The sequence below is a fragment of the Chiloscyllium plagiosum genome, chromosome 47 (genome assembly GCF_004010195.1).
Source record: "Chiloscyllium plagiosum isolate BGI_BamShark_2017 chromosome 47, ASM401019v2, whole genome shotgun sequence".
Lineage (NCBI taxonomy): Eukaryota > Metazoa > Chordata > Chondrichthyes > Orectolobiformes > Hemiscylliidae > Chiloscyllium > Chiloscyllium plagiosum.
Window position 1 is genome coordinate 5100357 of NC_057756.1, and position 23119 is coordinate 5123475.

The 23119-nt window shown below is 45.7% G+C and overlaps 1 protein-coding gene across 1 annotated transcript in view; it reads left to right on the forward strand.

The window, feature by feature from the left end:
• LOC122544166 (carcinoembryonic antigen-related cell adhesion molecule 5-like) overlaps positions 1-23119 on the forward strand; it is a 69823-nt gene that overhangs the window by 14846 nt on the left and 31858 nt on the right. Inside the window, exons 5-8 of the mRNA XM_043683200.1 lie at positions 1395-1667; positions 4537-4788; positions 9338-9613; positions 15370-15633. Of these exons, the coding sequence (XP_043539135.1) occupies positions 1395-1667; positions 4537-4788; positions 9338-9613; positions 15370-15633 (1065 nt within the window). The remainder of the gene's footprint in view (positions 1-1394; positions 1668-4536; positions 4789-9337; positions 9614-15369; positions 15634-23119) is intronic.

Consider the following 23119-nt stretch of genomic DNA (forward strand, 5'->3'; position numbering starts at 1 on the left):
CAGCCTTAGAGTAAAGGGACGACCGTTTAGAACGGAGATAAGGAGAAACTTCTTCAGCCAAAGAGTGGGGAATCTATGGGCTTCATTGCCACAGAAGGCTGTGGAGGCCAGGTCATTATATACTTAAAACTGGGATAGATAGGTTTGTGAATATCAAGGGTTACGGGGAGAAAATGGGAGAATGGGGTTGGGAAACTTTTCAGCCATGATTGAATGGCACAGCAGACTCGATGGGCTGAATGGCCTAATTTCTGTTCCTACGTCTTATGGTCTAAAATAGGGAAATACATAGGTCATAATCATGGTTCTTTCAACCCAGTCCACGTTGGCACCTAGCCTCCAATCCAAACCAGGCCTTTGCTCCACACCGCTTCAGGCTTCACCTCAAGGCCAGGAGATCACTCTGGAATCACTGTGAGATCAGAAGGTCATGCTGAGGCCACACCGGGCCGAGAGACCAACACGTCAGGCCGAGAGACCGCCATGGGCTCCCGAGAGACCAACACGTCAGGCCGAGAGACCGCCGTGGGCTTCCGAGAGACCAACACGTCAGGCCGAGAGACCGCCGTGGGCTGCCGAGAGACCAACACACCAGGCCGAGAGACTGCCATGGGCTCCTGAGAGACCAACATATCAGGCCGAGAGACCGCCGTGGGCTGCCGAGAGACCAACACGCTGGGCCGATAGACCGTCATGTACTGCCGAGAGACCAACACGTCAGGCTGAGAGACCATCGTGGGCTACCAAGAGACTAACATGCCAGGCCAATAGACCGCTGAGGGCTGCCAAAAGACTAACACGTCAGGCTGAGAGACCGCCATGGGCTCCCGAGAGACCAACACGTCAGGCCGAGAGACTGCCATGGGCTCCCGAGAGACCAACACATCAGGCCGAGAGACTGCCATGGGCTCCCGAGAGACCAACACATCAGGCCGAGAGACTACCATGGGCTCCCGAGAGACCAACACGTCACGCCGAGAGACTGCCATGGGCTGCCTAACACACCGGGCCACTGAGAGAGCACCATGGGCTGCCGAGAGTCCAACATGCTGGGTCACTGAGAAACCACCACTCCAGGCCAGGAGACTGCATGCTGGGTCACTAAGAGACAGCCATGTCAAGACGGGTGACTGCCCTACAGGATCGAGTGTGCAGGGATATAGGGAAAAGGCAGGCTACTGGCCTTCGATAAAGATCTGGAGTCGATAATAGAGGCACGAAGGAATTAATGGGCTCCTTCTGCCCCTCAATAAATCTGCAATATGCTTAACATATTCAAAGCAACTCAGGCATTTAAGGAATACAAAAGTGACTATGATAGACATGCCCTGTTATATTGCTTTGGTAATTATTGAATGCTTTGTTTAATATAATGATCTGCTGTATTTTGACAGAACCTGTTTCTAAGCCCTCTATGTCATCCAATAACACCAACCCAGTAGAACATGACACAGTGGTTCTGACGTGCCATGCTTCAGGGACAGCAGTTTCATATCGGTGGCTAAAAGATAATGAAACTATTGAGGCCAGTGACAGGTTTGGTCTGAGTAGTGATAACAGCACCTTGACCGTGTTCGGAGTCTTGAGATCTGATGAAGAGTTCATATGTTACGGTTACAACATGATTAATGAAAACGCAAGTGATCCTTATCTACTTAATATTAACTGTAAGTGCCACAATAAAATGCATGAGTTAGTCATTGGCAAGTCCTCGACTTTACCCTGCATTGTTTTTTCTAGCACGATACTGTGGGCTGATGGAAATAACAACAGGTTCTGCTGGCCCAGTTCACTTTCTGCATTGACTCGCATAACCAAAACTATTTCTGAATAATCCTTCCCAACTATTTGGTACAAATAGACCCATGAACTAAAATTGCTTTCCATCAGTCTGCTGAATATCAGTGAGTTGCCTTCCCTCAGTACGATTGCATGTTCATTGAGTAGTTACGTAAACAGGCTGCAGTTCTGTGCTTCTTATGGTCACCGCCCTATTGAAGGGCCGAACAGCCTACTCCTATTCCTAGTCCATATGGTCTTAATTCAAATTGTCATGAGTGGAATCTGAAACTGCCAAGTTAATTAAAGCACCCAGTTTCAGGAACCTGTGCTTCGTTGTCCAGTAAAACAGACTAAATGATCGTTTCATCTTGATATACTTCTGAGAGTGGTTTAATATTTCAAATCAGGTGAGCGCACGTCCATAAATTACTTCCTGAGTGAAATTGATGAGAAAGGTCATATGCATTAACTGACGAGTTGTTTATAAAGAGTAGCTGACCCTTCCAGTTTGAACGTTATGCCGTTTTAAAATCACGCAACCCTCCTGAATTATTTGACCACAGGCCAAGGGTTTGCATTCAGCAGAAATGCCATGAAAGATCATAACAGGAGTGGGAGTAGGCCATTCGTGCCATCAAAGCTGCTCCACCATTCAATATGACCAGGGCTGACCTGGTTGTGAGAAAACAGAGCATTGGAATAGAATGTAATTCAATTGGCTTGAAAGACTTGGATCCGGAACAAGAATATTTGTTGGTTGCATCGCTGTCTTTGAACCAGGGAGTTCACGTCCCACCTGATAAAGTCTCTGAACAAATAATGCCCAAGAAGATAGATATAGGACAGATGTTAGAGGTAGTGTCTTTGCTCAGAGAATAGTAGAGGTCTGGAATGCACTGCCTGCAACAGTAGTAGACTTGCCAACTTTAAGGGCAATTAAGTGGTCATTGGATAGACATATGGACAAGAATGGATTAGTGTAGGCCTTTGGATTGGTTTCACATGGCGGCGCAACATTGAGGGCTGAAGGGCCTGTACTGCGCTGTAATGTTCTAAGGGAAGTGGGTGGGTCTGTGAAGGTGAATTCTCAACCACTGATGGGTGTTGGACAGTTTCTTGCGTGACAAACGAGCTAATTGATTCAGATTGATCACGGCCAAAGATTGTGTGGCCTTTGGGGGTAAGAGATGGCCCGTGACAGAAGAAAGTGCCAGAGAGCAACAAGGAACTGCTGGGATATTCCAGCAGCAAGTCTACCTGCACATGTCCTCCCGAAAACCCAAGTCCGTCAGCAGCCCGCTCCCGCATATAATGGCGGGGAATAACTTGGTTCGGGCACTGCCAATGAGACAAAGGGGCCACAAAGATGGTCCTACACTACCCTCCTCACCACCAAATCCACAACCTTTTCCCACCATGTGTAGCCTTCCCACCACGAGGTGACAGAATGAGGTGCTTAGCCAACTGTTTAGCCCCTTGAACTCCTCAGCTGGCTCCAGGGCAGATGAGCCACCCAACAGGGTCGAATGTGTGGAGTTGTACATTCTCCCTGTGTCTGCGTGGGTAAGCTCCAAAGATGTGCAGGTTAGGGTGGATCGACCATGCTAAATTGTCCCATAGTGCCCAGGGATGTGCAGGTTAGGGTGGATTGGCCATGCTAAATTGTCCCATCGTGCCCAGGGGTGTCCAGGTTAGGGTGGATTGGCCATGCTAAATTGTCCCATAGTGCCCAGGGATGTGCAGGTTAGCATGGCCAATTCACCTTAATCTGCACATCCCTGGACACTATGGGACAATTTAGCATGGCCAATCCACCCTAACCTGTACATCCCTGGGCACTATGGGGCAATTTGGCATGGCCAATCCTCCCTAACCTGTACATCCCTGAACACTGTGGGGCAATTTAGCATGGCCAATCCACCTAACCCGCACTTCTTTGGACTGTGGGAGCTTACCCACACAGACACAGGGAGAATGTGCAATTCCACACCGACAATTGCCCGAGGCTGGAATTGAACCCAGGTCCCTAGCGCTGTGAGGCAGCAATACTAATCACTGAGCCATTATGCCAATAAATCACTAGGGAATACCAGAGGGCATAAGCTTAAGGTAAAAGGGGAAAGATTTAAAAGGGACCTGAGGGGCAACTGTTTCACTCGGAGGGTGGTGCGTGTGTGGAATGAGCTGCCAGAGGAAGTAGTGGAGGCTGGTACAATGACAGCAATTAAAAGGCATATGGATGGATACATGAATAGGAAGGTTTTGGAGGGATATGGGCCAAATGGGACGAGATTAGGTTAGGATATCTGGTTGGCATGGATGAGTTGGACCAAAGGGTCTGTTTCCATGCTGCACGTCTCTATGACTGTAAGTGAGTCACACCCGTCACATGCAAAGCTGAAGAGGAATTGAAGTGAGTTCCTCAGTGTGAATCCCCGAATGATTTACAAGGGGCGTAAGGATTTGGAAAATGTGACCAACCGAAGCCAAAATGAGTCAAGAGGCAGTTCAAGCATGTTGTTGCTCTGTGATATTTGCAAAAACAAGTTAAACTATGCGCCACATTTGCTGAATGTAGTTTGCTTCCATACCTATTTCTTTCACCTCAGTATGGATATGAATAGCAGTAGTGTCTAGAATTAGTTGTGGCAGAGTCTCCACTAGGATTTAAAGCTGTAGTGCTGGGCTGCATGCATGCCTTACATTTGCCACTGCCTACATGATATGTCGCAACCGACTGTGTGTTTATTTTAGATGGACCAGAATCCATTAATGTATCCGTCGATCCACAACCTCACTTGCACACCTTGGGCTTGAGTGTAAACACTTCCTGTTCTCTCGATTCAAATCTCACTTCCGAGTACCATAATACTACTCAGTATTATGAAGAGCAGCTAAACCTTGATGATATGTCCTTAAATGACACTAGTAACTGCAGCTGCGAGACTTTAAACAATGCAACAGAGCAAAATAGCATGACAACAACAGAAATGGTGGTCTTGGTAGGTACGTAATGCATCTAGAGAAAGGAGAAGTGCTTTTTTTTTAATTGCCTAATTATGTTGGAGTGGATAATCTGTTTTTGCTGACTGTTATATCTCAGTATCTCTATTTTCCAGCAGAAAAGACTGCCAATCTGACAAAACCATTAAAAAAACACATAGAAATTGTGCATGCAATTGTTCTGTTTAATCGTGTTATGTTTCAGAATCGTAATTTGTGGTATTATGTAGTTCGAAGGAACATGCGGCAGGCAATGGTAATGCTAATGGACATAGAAATTGCGATCATTGTTTAATTAAAATGTCTGAGAATGACGTGTACAGCAGGATATGTAAAACAAAAAGTAACCAGACTTGGCTGAATGATTAACACCAACTATTGTTAAACACGATCAGCAGAAAAAGTCATCGGTCTTTTGTTGTTGAAACAAAATCACGGGTCCATTTGCATTTAGAATGGAAATGAAATAGTAGCATTCGCCTTTCAGTACAAGCTTATTGTTTTGCTTCAACATTACTCTTGCAAACATCCCCATTGCAAACATTTTCATTTTGATTATGTATCGGTATGCTGGCATGGAGCATGTAACATTGCTTTATACATAACCTTAACCCATGTCTGAGTGCTGAAGTGAATGACTTTCCCTGTAAGGTTCCTCATTGATCACTAACTTACTGGCTTTCAGTTGCATTTAGAATGGAAATGAAATAGTAGCATTCGCCTTTCAGTACAAGCTTATTGTTTTGCTTCAACATTACTCTTGCAAACATCCCCATTGCAAACATTTTCATTTTGATCATGTGTCGGTATGCTGGCATGGAGCATGTAACATTGCTTTATACATAACCTTAACCCATGTCTAAGTGCTGAAGTGAATGACTTTCCCTGTAAGGTTCCTCATTGATCACTTACTTACTGGCTTTCAGGTGGAAGTGCTTGAGCCTACTCTGCTGATTTATATAATTGATTTAGATTAAAAGGTGATCGCGGTTCGGGCTCCTGCTGTTTGGCGGCACGATGGCTCAGTGGTTAGCACTGCTGCCTCACAGCACCAGGGATCTGTGTTCGATTCCACCCTGGGGTGACTGTGTGTGCGTGTGTGTGTGTGTGTGTGTGTGTGTGTGTGGAGTTTGTGCATTCTCCTCATGGCTGCGGGGGTTTCCTTTAGGTGCTCCGGTTTCCTCCCGCAATCCAAAGATGTGCAGGTTCGGTGCCCTTGGTGTTAGGGATGTCTCAGTTAGGTGCATTAGTCAGGGTTCAAAAGCAGGTAGAGGGAATGGGTCTGGTTGGGTTACTCTTTGGAGGGTCAGTGTGGACTTGTTGGGCTAAAGGGCCTATTTCCACACTGTAGGGATTCTATGATAATCATCTGCACTATCAAGGACCTTATTTACCTCAAAAAAGGTCACCTCATTCTGACAAACTTCAATGGATACAGGCCTAACTTTCTTATAAAGTAACGCCCCACTCATAGACCCCATTTCGGGTACTGGGTTGAGAGTTAAGAATCCGATTGGCTAACATGGCGGCCAGAATGGTTCAGAGGCTGAGGTGAAAGGTCGCAGATGGAGGCCCCACACTAACAGTGGAACGCTGGGTCACTAGATGGAAATCGCCGTACTCAACCGGACAACAAACTTCCCGGAGCTGTAACTGTGGGACCACCCAGTGCCATTATTTTTGTCTTTCTGAACAAAAGCGCAGAGTGCCCTCCCATTGCAATCGGCAACATTGCCCCAAGAGAGGGGACATAAAAAAATTTTCTAAGACAGTTTATCGAATTGAAACCAGGCACCAATTGGTGGTCATGACAAATCAGGTCTGCTGTAGAGCCTGTTTCTTCAACGCGAATTGGCTCTGAGGCGATTGAAAAACTTAGGCCGTTATTCTGTGGAAAGCAAACTTTCTTTACCTGTCATGGCTACAACGCGTTTGCGGCCACACCCGTTTAAACGGGGCGGCTATGGCCCAACTCCCCTATAACACGAGACCGGCACTATCGCGTTAGATCAGGACCGACCGTATTTTCAAAAGCAGCTCAGATGTGAAACGCTTTCTGAAAACCATCAGGGCCTGTTATAAGTTGCAAGCATGCTCACTTTGCCATGAAGAGGAGAAAATGGTGGCGTGACACCGGGAATGACGCAGCGAGACGAGTGAGTCGCGAAGTGAGACAAGTCACGAGTCAACACGGGGGTTTCCTTCTTTGGGGTGCTGTTGGAAGTTGGCAGGCCGCAGACTGCCCCAGTGGGCAACACAGAAAGGTGTCGGGCAGGATTATACTGCCGTCGAGAGCGCGGCGCTGGAAAAGCGCAGCAGGTCAGGCAGCACCCGAGGAGCAGGAGAATCGACGTTTCGGGCAAAAGCCCTTCAGGATTCCTGACGAAGGGCTCTTGCCCGAAACGTCGACTCTCCTGCTACTCGGATGCTGTCTGGCCTGCTGTGCTTTTCCAGCATCGCGCTCTCGAATCTCCAGCATCTGTAGTCCTCACTTTTGTCTCGGGTTACACTGCAGGCTGTTACAGAGTGAGCTGAGCGGAGAGCTGAGGCTGATAGTGCCACCAAGACCCATGGCAATTGCACCAGCGTTTACTAAACCATTTTCAGCAGTCAGTTCACCACTACTTTCACATTGCCCCTGAGGGACCTTGCATGACTTACACTACAATTCCATTTAACAGCCTAACCTCTTGCTTTTGATTTCCTACAGTGTTTTTTGTTCTTTAATAGCAAAAGGTCCCATCACATTTTCCATTACGCTTCCTTTCATCGGCTTCCCTTTAATTTATTAATTAAACTATCGTCATGAGTTATTAACTGGACTCACTGTATAAATACAGTGGCTGCAAGAGCAGGTCAGAGGCTGGGAATCCTGCAGTGGGTAACTCACCTCCAGACCCCTGAAAGCCTGTCCCACCATCTACAGGGCACAACTCAGGAGTGTGATGGAATACTCCCCACTTGCCCTTGGACGGCTGTAGCTGTAACAACACTCAAGAAGCTCGACACCATCCAGGACAAAGCAACCCCCCACCCCCCACCCCCACCCCGACCCCAGCTTGATTGGCACCACATCCACTCCCTCCCACAACGACGCTCAGTAGCAGCAGGGTGTACCATCTACAAGATGCACTGCAGAAATTCACCAAAGATCCTCAGGCAGCACCTTCCAAACCCACCACCACTTCCATCTAGAAGGATGAGGGCAGCAGATACATGGGAACACCGCCCTCTGCCAGTCCCCTCCAAACCAGTCACTATCCTGACTTGGGAATGTTTCACAATCCCTTCCATATTATTGTGCCAAAATCTTGGAACGCCACCCCCCCCCCCCCCAACCAATGGGTCTACTTACACCAAGGGAACTGTGGAGGGATATGAAGATAGCTCACTACCACTTTCTCAAGGGGCAGTTAGGGATGACCAGTAAATGCTGGGCCCAGCCAGCGATGCTCCACATCTCACGAGTTAATAAAAGATGAAAGTGCATGAAATTTGCATGTGTCAACTAAGGAATTGTAGCAATTGGACGAATTCCTGAACCGCAGCTTAGAATGAAATGTGACTCAATGAACCTCCTTATTTTGAGAGTGGGTGAAGCAACAAATTGACACTGTCGAAATCTCATACGTCTTCGCAGATGGAACTTGCACCGTTAATTTTTTTTTTTCTTTTTACAATGATGTCTGACACTCCTGTTTATTTTTTTTTCCCCCAGCAGCCATGGTGTGTGTGGACAGGTGTGAGACACAGTGAAAGACACAAGGTGCATGAATCTTTATTCCAATTCCCACCACCAGGAAGAAAGGAAACACTCGAGTGGCCAGTGACAAGCAGTGCCCTTCACATCAAAGGGCAATGCTGTGTGATCAAACAGTGAAGGGGAGGGCAGGGATTAAATCAAAATAGAGTTGGAGGGGAAAATAATGCGCTCCACTCCCTGCGGCGCCCACCTCTCCCTGAACAACTCCAGGGTGTTGGTGGAGACCGCGTGCTCCTTCTCCAGAGACACCCAGGCCTTAACGTAACCGCGGAAGAGGGGCAGGCAGTCGGCCCTAACGACCCCCTCCACGGCCCGCTGCCTGGACCTGTTGATGGCCAGTTTGGCCAGGCCCAGGAGCAGACCCACGAGGAGGTCTTCAGACCTGCCTTCCCCCTTCCGTACCGGGTGCCTGAAGATCAGGAGCGTGGGACTGAAGTGCAACCAAAAGCAGAGGAGGAAGTTTTTAAGAAAATCAAAAAGGGAGTGCAAACGCCCACACCCAATATATTCATGTGGTCCACGGACTCCACAGCTGCACAGAACAAGCAGTTGGGCTGGGAGCCTGTGAACCACCGCAATCTGCGGTTGCAGGGGACTGCTGCGTGCAGCACCCTCCGCCCCAGATGCCCGAGAGAAAGGGGGAAACTTGCACCGTTTAAAGTGTTGCAGGGAATTATTTTCCCTCAGGACCCACAGGTTTTAAGCAAGATTCAGCGAATTCCAAATCTGGCCCTCAATCCACGGCCTTAATTTCTCGAGTGCATTAACTACTCTCCTATGTTTTGACAGAACCTGTGTCCAAGCCTAAGGTTACTGCTAATGCTACAAACCCAGTAGAATTCAATGACACCGTGGCTCTGACTTGCATCGCATCAGGTACAGCAGTTTCATATCAATGGCTTGAGGAAAATAGCACTATTACTCCCAATGACAGGATTGCCCTAAGCGATGATAACAGCAGCCTCACTATATCTGGAGTGTTACGGTCCGATGGAGGATTCACATGCTATGCATTCAACACCATTAACGGGATGACAAGTGACCCGTACCATCTAAATGTTAGCTGTAAGTGTCCCAACACAACATTATTTTTATTATTTTATCACCACTCCTGCTGAATTTGTGACAGGGGAAAGAGACTTGATCTTTTGCACATCATGTTTGCTCATTAAAACATGTGTGCAAATAACTGACTGCTCTCAAGATCATTGGCTTCACATTCATTTGTATTTTCAAAGAAGTGTCCCTGAAATATTTTGACTGTTTGGAAACAGGACTGGTTATAAAAATGTTACTGTTTAGTGGTGGTGGTGTAGATCAGCGTGTGTTGCCTACATATCTATTAGTTAACAAAACCATCTTATCCATATTTTCAATCTTTACTCTGCCAGTTACAATACTCAGTTCTCTCAGAACAGCCACATATTGATATTGTCAGGTAGAATTAGAGTTCTGGGATTGCAGTGGAATAAATGTTTTAGATGCAACTCCCCGCACAATTTAAAAAACGAAATTCAGATTGATTTGGGAGTCAAAATTCATAATTGAGCAAATGGAATAATTTTGTTGAGATGTTATCTCAAAAGAATTCAGTTCATTGCATTAATGTTGCAAGGGATGCCCAGTGAGATTTTGTGGATCAGACACATTAAGAAACAGCTGCAAGATATCCCAGTTGCAGCTCACAACAGGAAACAGATTTTTTTTGCCATTCCTGACCCTCGTAAACATTACACTCAATTATGGTCACTGCAAGCTGGACACTTTGGCAATTTTGTAATATTCCATTGTTAACAGAGACAAGGGCAAAGGTTTGTTCAAGGCACCTCAAACCACCAGGAACCACTGCATCGCTGAAAGTACAGAGAAGAGACTTTTACTGACTCAATGCATAATCATTCCATCCCTAGCTTTGCTGAGAGAACAGTGCTGTGGCCACAGTAGATTTTTTTCTAAAAAATACCTTTCAAACATCTTACACCATTCTCATAATGCCAGTAGATTACAGTGCGGTCAGTTAACACTCAGGACTGACATTATGTCTCACCAGTGCAACCTGAAGCAAGACATCAGAGCCTCATTACTACATACCCAAGAACTGGCAGTGAACCCCCCCATTACACACTGGGTAAAGTAATATTGATCCCACCATTACACACTGGGTAAGCTGGCATTGATTCACCAATATACACTGGCATTGAAACCTGCCATTACACACTGGGTAAACGAGCATCGATCCTGAAATTCCTGATGAAGGCTTTTTGCCCAAAACATCGATTTTCCTGCTCCTCGGATGCTGCCTGCCCTGCTGTGCTTTTCCAACACCGCTCTAATCGAGACTCTGGTCTCCAGCATCTGCAGTCCTCACTTTTGCCTAACATTGACCCTGCCATTTCACACTGGGTAAGCTGGCATTGACCACACATTTACACACTGGGTAAACTGGCACTGACCCCATCATTACACATTGGGTAAACTGGCATTGATTCACCAATATACACTGGCAATGAAACCTGCCATTACACACTGGGTAAACTTGCACTGACCCCACATTTGCACACTGGGTAAACTGGCATTGACTACGCCATTACACAGTGAGGAAACTAACATTGACCCCACCATTACACACTGGGTAAACTGGCATTGACTACGCCATTACACAGTGAGGAAACTAACATTGACCCCACCATTACACACTGGGTAAACTGGCATTGACCCTACCATGACACATTTGGTAAACGGACATTAACCCCACCATTACACACTGGGTAAACTAACACTGACCTCACCATTACACACTGGGTAAACTGGCATTGACTTCACCATTACACACTGGGTAAACTGACATTGACCCCACCATTACACACTGGGTAAACTGACATTGACCCCACCATTACACACTGGGTAAACTTGCATTGACTACGCCATTACACACTGGGTAAACTTGCATTGACTACGCCATTACACACTGGGTAAACTAACATTGACCCCACCATTACACACTGGGTAAACTGACATTGACCCCACTATTACACACTGGGTAAACTGACATTGACCCCACCATTACACACTGGGTAAACCTGCATTGACTACGCCATTACACACTGGGTAAACTAACATTGAAACCCGCCATTACACACTGGGGAAAATATTGACCCCAAAATTACATACTGGGCAATCTGGCATTAACTCCACCATTACACACTCGGTAAACCAACATTGACCCCATCATTAATCCCTGGGTAAACTGGCATTGAACCCACTATTACACACTGGGTAAATTGGCATTGACCCCACCATTACACAACTGGGTAAACTAACATTGACCCCACCATTAATCACTGGATAAACTGGCATTGACCCCAACATTACACAATGGGGAAACTGGCATTGGCCCCTCCATTACACACAGGCTAAACAAACATTGACCCCACCATTACACACTGGGTAAACTGGCATTGACCCTACCATTACACACTGGGTAAATTGGCATTGACCCCACATTACACACTGGGTAAACTGGCACTGACCCCGCCATTACACACTGGGTAAACTAACATTGACTCCTCTATTACACACTGGATAAAATGGCATTGACCCCACCATTACACACGAGGTAAATTGGCATTGACCCTACCATTGTACACTGGGGAAATTGGCATTGACCCCAGCATTACACAGGGTAAACTAGCATTGACCCCACCATTACACATTGGGTAAAGTGGCATTGACCCCACCATTACACACTGGATAAACTGTTATTGAACCCACCATTACACACTGGGTAAACTAACATTGACCCCTCTATTACACACTGGGTAAAGTGGCATTGACCCCACCATTACACACTGGGGAACTAGCATTGACCCCACCATTACACACTGGGTAAACTAACGTTGACCCTGCCATTACACACTGGGTAAACAAACATTGACCCCACCATTACGCACTGGGTAAATTGGCATTAACCCCACCATTACATACTGGGTAAACTGGCATTAACCCCAACATTACACACTGAGTGAACTGGCATTGACCACACCATTACACACTGGGTAAACTAACGTTGACCCTGCCATTACACACTGGGTAAACTGGAATTGATTCACCATTATACGCTGGCATTGAATCCCACAATTACACATGGATAAGTTAGCTATTACGCCACCATTACACACGGGGCAAAATAACATTGACCCCACCATTACACACTGGGTAAACTAACATTGATCCCAACATTACACACTGGGTAAACTAACAGTGACCCCAATATTAATCACTGGGTAAACTGGCATTGACCCCACCATTACGCACTGGGTTAACTGGCATTGACCCCACCATTACACACTGGCTAAACTAACATTGACCCCAATATTAATCACTGGGTAAACTGGCATTGACCCCACCATTACACACTGGGTAAACTGGCATTGACCCCACCATTACACACTGGGTTAACTATCATTGGACCCACCATTACACACTGGGTAAATTGCCATTGACCCCACCATTACACACTGAGTAAACTAACATTGACCCCACCATTAATCACTGGGCAAACTGGCATTGACCCCACCATTACACACTGGTTAAACAGGCATTGACCCCTCCATTACACACTGGCTAAACAAACATTGACCCCACCATTACATACTAGGTAAACTAACACTGACACCACCATTACACACTGGGTAAACTAACACTGACCTCACCATTACACACTGGGTAAATTGGCATTGACACTACCATTACACACTAGGTAAATTGGCATTGACCCCACCATTACATACTGGGTAAACTAACATTGACCCCTCTATTACACGGTGGTAAAGTGGCATTGACCCCACCATTACACACTGGGGAAACTAGCATTGACCCCACCATTGCACACTGGGTAAACCAACATTGACCCCACCATTACACACTGGGTAAACTAGCATTGACCCCACCATTTCACACTTTGTAAACCAGCCTTGACCCCGCCATTACACACTGGGTAAACTGGCATTGACCACACCATTACACACTGGGTAAACTGGCATTGGCCCCTCCATTACACACTGGCTAAACAAATATTGACCACACCATTACACACTGGGTAAACTGGCATTGACCCCACCATTACACACTGGGTAAACTGGCATTGACCCCACCATTACACACTGGGTAAATTGGCATTAGCCCCCCCATTACACACTGGGTAAACTGGCATTAACCCCAACATTACACACTGGGTAAACTGGCATTAACCCCAACATTACACACTGAGTAAACTAGCATTGACCACACCATTACACACTGGGTAAACTAACATTGACCCCACCATTACACACTGGGTAAACTGGCATTAGCCCCCTAATACACACTGGGTAAACTGGCATTAACCCCAACATTACACACTGAGTAAACTGGCATTGACCACACCATTACACACTGGGTAAACTAACGTTGACCCTGCCATTACACACTGGGTAAACTGGAATTGATTCACCATTATACACTGGCATTGAATCCCACCATTACACATGGATAAGTTAGCTATTACCCCACCATTACACACGGGGTAAAATAACATTGACCCCACCATTACACACTGGGTAAACTGGCACTGACCCCGCTATTAAACACTGGGTAAACTAACATTGATCCCACCATTACACACTGGGTAAACTGGCATTGATTCACCATTATACACTGGCATTGAACCCCACCATTACACAGTGAGTAAACTGGCAGTGAACCCCTATCATTACACACTGGGTAAACTGGCATCAAACCCTTCCATAATACAATGGCAAAACTAGCATAGAGCCTGATACTAAGACAACCCATCACACATGGGGACATTGATATTGAGCCATCCCATTACACACTGGAGAAACTGATATTGAGCCATGCCATTGCACACTGCAAAGACTGATATTGAGACAGCCCATTCTCCTCTGCAGAAACTGACATTAGCTAATTCCATTGCATGCTAGGAAATCTGACATTGGAACCTTCCATTACAAACAGTGGAAAATGACGTTGGAACCATCCATTACAAACTGGGGAAACTGACATTAGAACCTTCATTATAAACTGGGGAATCTGACATTGGAATCTTCCATTAAAAACTGGGAAAACTGGCGTTGGAACCTTCATTACAAACTGGGGAATCTAATATTGGAACCTTCATTACAAACTGGGGAAACTGACATTGAACATTCTTTACAAACTGGGGAATCTAACATTGGAACCTTCATTACAAACCGGGGAAACTGACATTGGAACCTTCCATTATAAACTGGGGAATCTAACATTGGAACCTTCTATTACAAACTGGGGAAACTGACATTGGAATCTTCATTACAAACTGGGGAAACTGACATTGGAACCTTCCATTACAAACTGGGGAAACTGACATTGGAACCTTCCATTACAAACTGGGGAAACTGTCATTGGAACCTTCTATGATAAACTGGGGAAATTGACATTGGAACCTTCATTACAAACCTGGGGAATCTGACATTGAAACCTTCATTACAAACTGGGAAAACTGACATTGGAAACTTATCGTTGCACACTCAGTGACTTTCACCCACAGCACCACAGACAATAGAAATCTCTGATCCAGTCCCAGAATTGCACAGTGCAGAAAGTGATCCAATCTTTTGCCTTCAGTCGACATTTCAGTCCAATTGATGGTGTGTAGAAGACACATGCCTGTGTATTTTCTGTAGTGGTGATGGTAGTGGTGATCTCCTTCTAACTTGGATAGTCCACGACTGCTTCTTGTAACAGCGTAACTTTACGACAATACATTTGTGCGTTTATTTTAGATGGACCGGATGGCCCTAAAATATCCATTAATCCTGATTTGTCCATTTACCCCGCTGGAAGAGCAGTTACTTTTACATGTTCTGTGGACTCAAACCCACCTGCAGAAATGGAATGGCTCCACAATGAAACTTCTCTTCAACAGAAAGGGCGTGAGCTAATTATTGCTAGCATTTCGTTGAATCAAAGTGGAACTTATACGTGTCAGGCCTTTAACATTTTAACACAAAGATACAGTGTCTCAACTAAGCCAATAATTGTCGTAGGTAGGTAACACATTTTTCCATTTTGTTTCTTTGCTTTGTAGTCCACTTGTGGACTGGTGGAGGGGGTCTCTTTTGTTTAATGCTGGGAACGGGAATAAATCATTTGATAATAAAAATGGAGCTTCTTTCTCCCTCTTGGTTTTGCTGATGACAGATAACATTGTACCAAGAAATAATTTTTTCAGTACTCACTTCAACGTTATCATACGTCATAAAGAAAATATAAACAGTCCTAACTGCTTCAATATTTACTCAATTGCAACCATAATTAAGGCTGCACTTGTCTGTTATGCTGTCATTAGCCTGCGCATTTAGATCGCAGGAAAATTTGCTAATTTAAGTTTTCAACCTTTAAGTTAATTTATTTATGTTTAGGGGTGGCACGGTGGTTAGCACTGCTGCCTCACAGCGCCAGGGACCCAGGTTCAATTCCAGCCTCGGGCGACTGTCTGTGATGGAGTTTGCACATTCTCCCCAGTGTCTGCGTGGGTTTCCTCCGTGTGCTCCGGTTTCCTCCCACAGTTCAAAGATCAGGCGAATTGGCCATGCTAAATTACCCATTGTGTTAGGTGCATTAGTTAGAGGGAAATGGGTCTGGGCGGGTTACTCTTCGGAGGGTCAGTGTGGACTGGTTGGCCCGAAGGGCCTGTTTCCGCACTGTAGGGAGTCTAGTCAACCTGCTTCAAGGATATGAATTGGTGATTGTCAAAATGGCTCACCAGAAAACATTTATATATTATAGCGAATTTTTGAATGAAGTTAAGCAGCCAACTCTGCAGTGATCAATTCTGAAACTCCTATCATTGATGTTTCATTGTAATATTTTTAATAACTTTAAGCTGAGAGAGAAGGTCCTAAATGCCCTTTTGGAAATGTTACTGGTGTAATGAAAAAATTATTATGAATTATTTTGTGTGTTCGAATATTAAAACAGCTCTGAACTTACTGTTTCGCACAGATGTTCTAACTATCCAACTGTTTTAACCCTTTGAAATTCTTCCCACCTTCTGGGCCTTATGCCTTTTGAAGGAAGGATTTAAACTTGAAAGGGGAGCCATGTCTATACAACTAAAAAACGTTACAGCACAGAGCGAGATTGTTCAGCTCATCATGTTAGTGCTGCCCATTGTCTATAGCCTTGTGGGTTTCAACACATCAGGAATGGACCCTGATTCCTTTTCAAGGGAGAGAGGGTCTCCACCTCTACTTCCAAACTGGGTGGTGGATTCCAGATATCCACCCGCCATCTGATGCAGAAACCTTTGTCCCCTCTAAACCTTGTACTGGTCATCTTCGATCTGTGCCTGGTGGTAAATGAGCTCACCGTCAAGGGAAACAGATCTTCCCTGATCCGAGCCCCTCACTATTTTGTACACCTCGGTAAAGTCATCCCTCAGCCCCCTCTGTTTGAAGGAAAACAATCCTGGCCTCTCTGATCTTTCCTCATGCCTGCAATTTTTGAGTCCTTGCCAATCTTCTCCAGAGCAGTTATGTTCCTTTTGGGGAGTGGAATAATGGGTGGGAAGCAGTCCCTGAAAGTGGCGGGGAGAGGGGAGAATGCCTATGGGGCAAGAAACACATACCTATGAGAGAGGGAATGGGAACACCTGTAGGAGCGATGGGAAAGGGTGCACCATGGTGTGGGAAAGACGCCAAACTGGGAGGAGTTTGCTGTGGAGGTGTGCCTGCGACTGGGTGGGGAGGGGGTTTCAGTGATGAATGAATGAATGAACGAATGAATGAAATAATTGTCACATGTATTTTACAGTGAGAAAAACAGTAAAAAATAGTGTGGCCGTGAACTGGCACCATTTTGAAAGGTTTATGAAGAAGAGAAAAAAGTACAAAGATGGGTGGGTTACTCTTCGGAGGGTTGGTATGGAATTGTTGAGCCGAAGAGCCTGTTTCCACACTGTAAGGATTCTAATTCAATTTCTAATTCTAAAATATAGCTTAAACAAAATCCATTAGTCCTGAGCCAGAGGGTCATTTCTCTCTCTATCGTGCCAAAATGTGGTAATTAGGTTTTGCATTCCATAACTGTGAGATCTTGGCTACGACCAATTGGCTTCCAGTTGCCAGCAGTGACAGGCAGAAGCTGAACTCCCGTTTGTGTCTGTTGAGAGCGTATTCTGTCCGAATGCTCTCATGGCTTTGAAGGGACAGGCCATGCTAACATCATAGCATTCCCCCAGCCCATTTACCACTGGATAAACATCCATCGTATCATTGTACAATCCATCTCGCCACAATGATACGTTTGCCGTGAAAGCCATCCATTTCGCCTCATCAACACGAACAATCTCCACCAGTATGTCTTCAAAACGTGAGCAGCATGATGTCCTAGCTCGGGAAAATGGCGTTGAGTTGGGCCACAATGCAATTGTGTCCAGCTGGTAATTCAGAAAGGAATGGGATGTTAATGACTGTTGTTGGATCTTTTGCGTTGTTCAACTCCACGTCAATGGAACTCAGTAACAAAGAAATGTCTATTCTACCTAAATTGATAGGTTAAATTTAAAGCCCTAATCTGCTACATCACTGCCTGCGAGCATGATAAAGGCATAAAATTTTAACAGAGTGTCCAGTTCTGGTCACCCTGTTACAGGTAAGATATTACTAAACTAGAAAAGGGTTCAGAAAAGATTTTACCAGGATGTTGCCGGGAATGGAGAGTTTGAGTTATAAAAATAGACTGGAGAAGCTGGGACGTATTTCACTGGAGCTTAGGAGGTTGAGGGGTGACCGTTATAGAGGTTTATAAAATCAGGAGGGGTGTGGATAAGGTGAATAACAGGTGTCTTTACCCTCGGGTGGGGGATTTCAAGGGAAGGGGGCATGGTTGTAAGATGAGAGGACAAAGATTTAAAAAGACACGGGGCATTTCTTTTATACGGGGACTGGTTCATGTGTGGAATGAACTTACTGAGGAAATGGTGGATGCGGGTACAGTTACAACATTTGGATAAAGATATGAACAGGAAAGGTTCAGAGGGATATGGGCCAGGAGCAGGCAGGAGGAACTAGTTTAATTTGGGATTATAGTTGGCATGGAGTGATTGGACTGCAGGGTTTGTTTCCGTGCTGCCTCACTCTATGACTCTGACTAAGTGTTTGGCTGTGCACTTGTGATGCCAAAGCCCACGAGGTTATGGGACAAATGCTAGAAGATATTCGTAGAATAATTCCGTGATTGCTTTTGACTGGCACAGATGGGATGGGCCAAAGGGCCATTTACTACACTGTAGAACTCCGTGACTCCACGTTGTATCTCCGGATAATCTGTTTGCTAATTCATTCTGACAACACATCAGAGCTTTTGGCAATGAAGAGCTGCAAGTAATCCTTTAAATGGTTTTGGTTAGGCCACAGTTAGAGTACGGTGTGCATTTCTGGTCACCACAATGCAGGAAGGTTTGAGAGCACTGGAGGGAGTGCACGGGCGATTCGCCGAGATGTTACTGGGGTTGGAGCAGTTTGGGTCGGAAGGGAGACTGGAGAAACTGTTTTCTTTCGAGCAGAGAGGATTGATGGAGGCAGCTGCTGGAGATGGGTAAGGTGAAGGGCATGGACAGGGCGGATAGGAAACAGCTGCTCCCCTCAGTTGTAGGGTCAGCAACGAGGAGAGGGGTGGCATAATTTTAAAGTGACAGGCAGGAGGTTTTGAGGGGATTTGACGAAAACAAAAACATTTTCACTGGAGAATAGCGATAATCTGGATTGTACTGGTGTGGAGGATAGTAAAGATGAGAAACGACACAATCTTTCAAAAGTAAGAGGATAAACACTTGAAATATCATAACATTCAAAGCTACAGACTAAGTGCTGGAAAATGGGATTAATGATGATAGATTGGCACCGACTCAATGGGCCAATGGGCACTCCTGTGTTGTATGACTGCATGACTCCATAAATAAAACTCAAAAGCGTACTTTTACAAATTTGGATCTGTAGCCTCTCGGCTTTACTTTCAGTCTACTTTGAAGTGCTTTTCTTCGGGTAATCATTTCCATCAAGTTTACTTTTCCCTACAGGAACCTACAGGCATGGCATGGGTGGTTCAGTGGTTAGCACTGCTGCCTCACAGCACCAGGGATCCGGGTTCAATTCCAGACTCGGGCGACTGTCTGTGTGGAGTTTGCACATTCTCCCCGTGTCTGCGCGGGTTTCCTCCGGGTGCTCTGGTTTCCTCCCACAATCCAAAAATGTACAGGTTAGGGTGAATTGGCCGTGATAAATTGTCCCATAGTGTCCAAGGATGTGCAGGTTAGGGTGGATTGGCCGTGATAAATTGTCCCATAGTGTCCAAGGATGTGCAGGTTAGGGTGGATTGGCCATGCTAAATTGTCCCATAGTGTCCAGGGATGTGTAGGTTAGGGTGGATTGGCTATGCTAAATTGTCCCATAGTTCCCAGGGATGTGCAGGTTAGGGTGAATTGACCGTGCTAAATTGTCCCATAGTGTCCAAGGATGTGCAGGTTAGGGTGGATTGGCCAAGCTAAATTGTCCCATAGTGTTAGGTGTATTAGTCAGAGGGAGATGGGTTACTCTTCGGAGGGTTAGTGTGGACTAGTTGGGCCGAAGGGCCTGTTTCCGCACTGTAGTGAATCTAAAAAAAACCCTTTATTTTTCAGATGTTACCAGGGCAACATCCTGGTAAAGTCTTCTTCATTTGAATGTGCCAACTCGGATGGCACCACAGCTCAGTGGTTAGCACTGCGGCCTCCCAGCGCCAGAGACCCAGGTTCGATCCCACCCTCGGGCGACTGTATTGTGTGGCGTTTGCACGTTCTCCCCGTGTCTGTGCGGGTTAGCTCCAGTTTCCTCCCACAGCCCAAAGATGTGCAGGCTCGGTGGATTGACCATGGGAAATTGCCATGGTAGACCCACGCTAGCATTAGGGAGAGAACTCCAGGATTTTGAACCAGCGAGGGAGTGGCAATGTATTTCCAAGTCAGGGTGGTGATTGGCATTTGTCCATCTAGACGGGAGTGGGTTTGGAAGCTGCTGTCTAGCACCCTTTGGTGAATTGCTGCTGTCCATCTTGTAGATAGTACACACTGCTGCTACTGAGCGTCACTGGTGGAGAGGAGTGGATCCCAATCAAGCGGGATGCTTTGTCCTGGGATGGTGCCCCATTTTCTTCAGTGTTGCTGGAGTTGGACTAACCCAGGCAAGTGGGGAGTACTCTGTCACACTCCTGACTTGTGCCTTGTTGATGGTAGAAAGGTTTTGAGGAGCTGAGTTATTGAATGTACTATTCCGATGCATTGATCTTTCCCAAACTTATCCCAAACGAGTTCTCACATCCTTTGGAAAAGTAATCTCATGTGCACTTTCATTATACTCTGCTCTCAAAAGGTAAAGTGCATTCTGCCTTTGTACGGATGACTGCATGGATAGCTTCCTCTTTTCAAGAAAAAGATGGATAGAGCTCTTAAAGATAGTGGAATCAAGGGTTGTGGGGATAAGGCAGGAACAGGATACTGATTGTGGATGATCAGCCATGATCATAATGAATGGTGGTGCTGGCTCAAAGGGTCGAATGGCCTACTCCTGCACCTATTGTCTATTGTAACATTAAGGAGTTTAGTCAACTATTGTAAGTACCTTCTGATTTCATATTGTGTGTTGTCTGTTGGTCCACAGTCCCATCTGTTCCATACTGCTGAAGGGATGACTAAGTAACTGTATGCTGCAGTCAGTCACCAAGTTCAGCACAGAGTTAAAATTTATAGCAAACACTGAAAGTGCTGGAGAAACTCAGCAGCATCTATTGAGAGGAGGAGAAGAGAGTTAATGCTTTGAATCCAATTACCCTTCATCCAAACTGATAGCAGCTGGGAAAGATGATAGGTTTGGGGGAGGCAAGGAGGTGAGATGAATCGATGGAGACGGTGCCGAAAGAGGGAGAGAACAGGCAGCACGGTGGCTCAGTGGCTAGCACTGCTACCTCACAGTGCCAGAGACCCGGGTTCAATTCCCACCTCGGTTAACTGTCTGAGTGGAGCTTGCATGTTCTCTCCGTGTTTGCGTGGGTTTGCTCTGGTTTCCTCCCACAGTCAAAAGATGTGCAGGTTAGGTGAATTGGCCATGCTAAAACTGCCCGTAGTGTTAGGTGCATTAGTCAGGGGTGAATGTAGTGGAATGGGTCTGGGCGGGTTACTCTTCGGAGGATCAGTGTAGACTTGTTGGGCCAAAGGGCCTGTTTCCACACTGTAGGGAATCTAATCTGTAGGGAATCTAATCTCGAAGTAAAGGAGGTGAAGAGAATTGTGGTAGGCCATTCAGCCCCTCAGGCCTGTTCATACATTCAGTAATCTGTGGCCAAACTCCATATACCTGCCGTTGTCATATATGCCTTAATGTCATTGTTTAACAACAATCTAAGTGTTTCAGACAAGCCAAAAGAGTGAGTGAAAATTGCTGGGTTGAGTGCTAATGAGAGGTGCAAATGGTTGCAAGTGGGTTGGCTGTGTTGGGAACAAAGAGAAAGTACATTTCCTGTAGTCATAAGATGTGTTCATGCACTGAGATCGTTAAACTCAGCTGAAAATGCAAATTGAGTTCCTTCAGGTAAAGGAGATTAAATTTAAAGTTTGACAGTGTTTTCAACAAACATCCAGTTAGACTCCAGGCGAGTACCATTCAGACACTTAACACTGTGTTGAGACTTGTTTGCAATTGGCAAACTGAATTTCAGACAAGTCATATCCAAGACCGGAGGGTGTGAGCTATCGGCAGAGTCTGGATAGACTGGGACTTTCTTTCCCTGGAGCTAAGAGGTCACCTTAAAGAAGTTTATAAAATCATGAGGCCACGTGGATACCGTTAACAGCAAAGGTCTTTTCCCTTCGGTAGGGGAGTTCAAAACCAGACGTTCAAGGTGAGAGGGGAAAAAAATTAAAAGGGACCTCAGAGGTAGCTTTTTTCCATAGAAGGTAGTGTATGTACCCAACTACCTGTCTGAGCAAGTTGCAGAGGTAAGTCCAATTACATTTAAAAGACATTTGTGCAATTACATGAATAGGGAAGGTTTAGAGGGATATAGGCCAAATGCAAGCAAATGGTACTAGTTCAGTTTAGGAAGCCTGGTGGGCATGGACGAGATGGGTCAAAGGGCCTGTTTCCGTGCTGTATGACTCTATCTTGGCTATTCATTTGGCTTGTCAGAGTTTGAAAATCTTGTTGGAGTGAGCAAACATTTAAAAAATCAACTTGTAAGTTCAAGTAGAAAGTTGCCAAACAATCTGCTTAGAGTCAGAGAGATGTGCAGCATGGAAACAGACCCTTCGGTCCAACCCGTCCATGCCGACCAGATATCCCAATGCAATCTAGTCCCACTTGCCAGCACCCGGCCCATATCCCTCCAAACCCTTCCTATTCATATACCCATCCAAATGCCTCTTAAATGTTGCAATTGTACCAGCATCCACCACATCCTCTGGCAGCTCATTCCATACATGTACCACCCTCTATGTGAAAA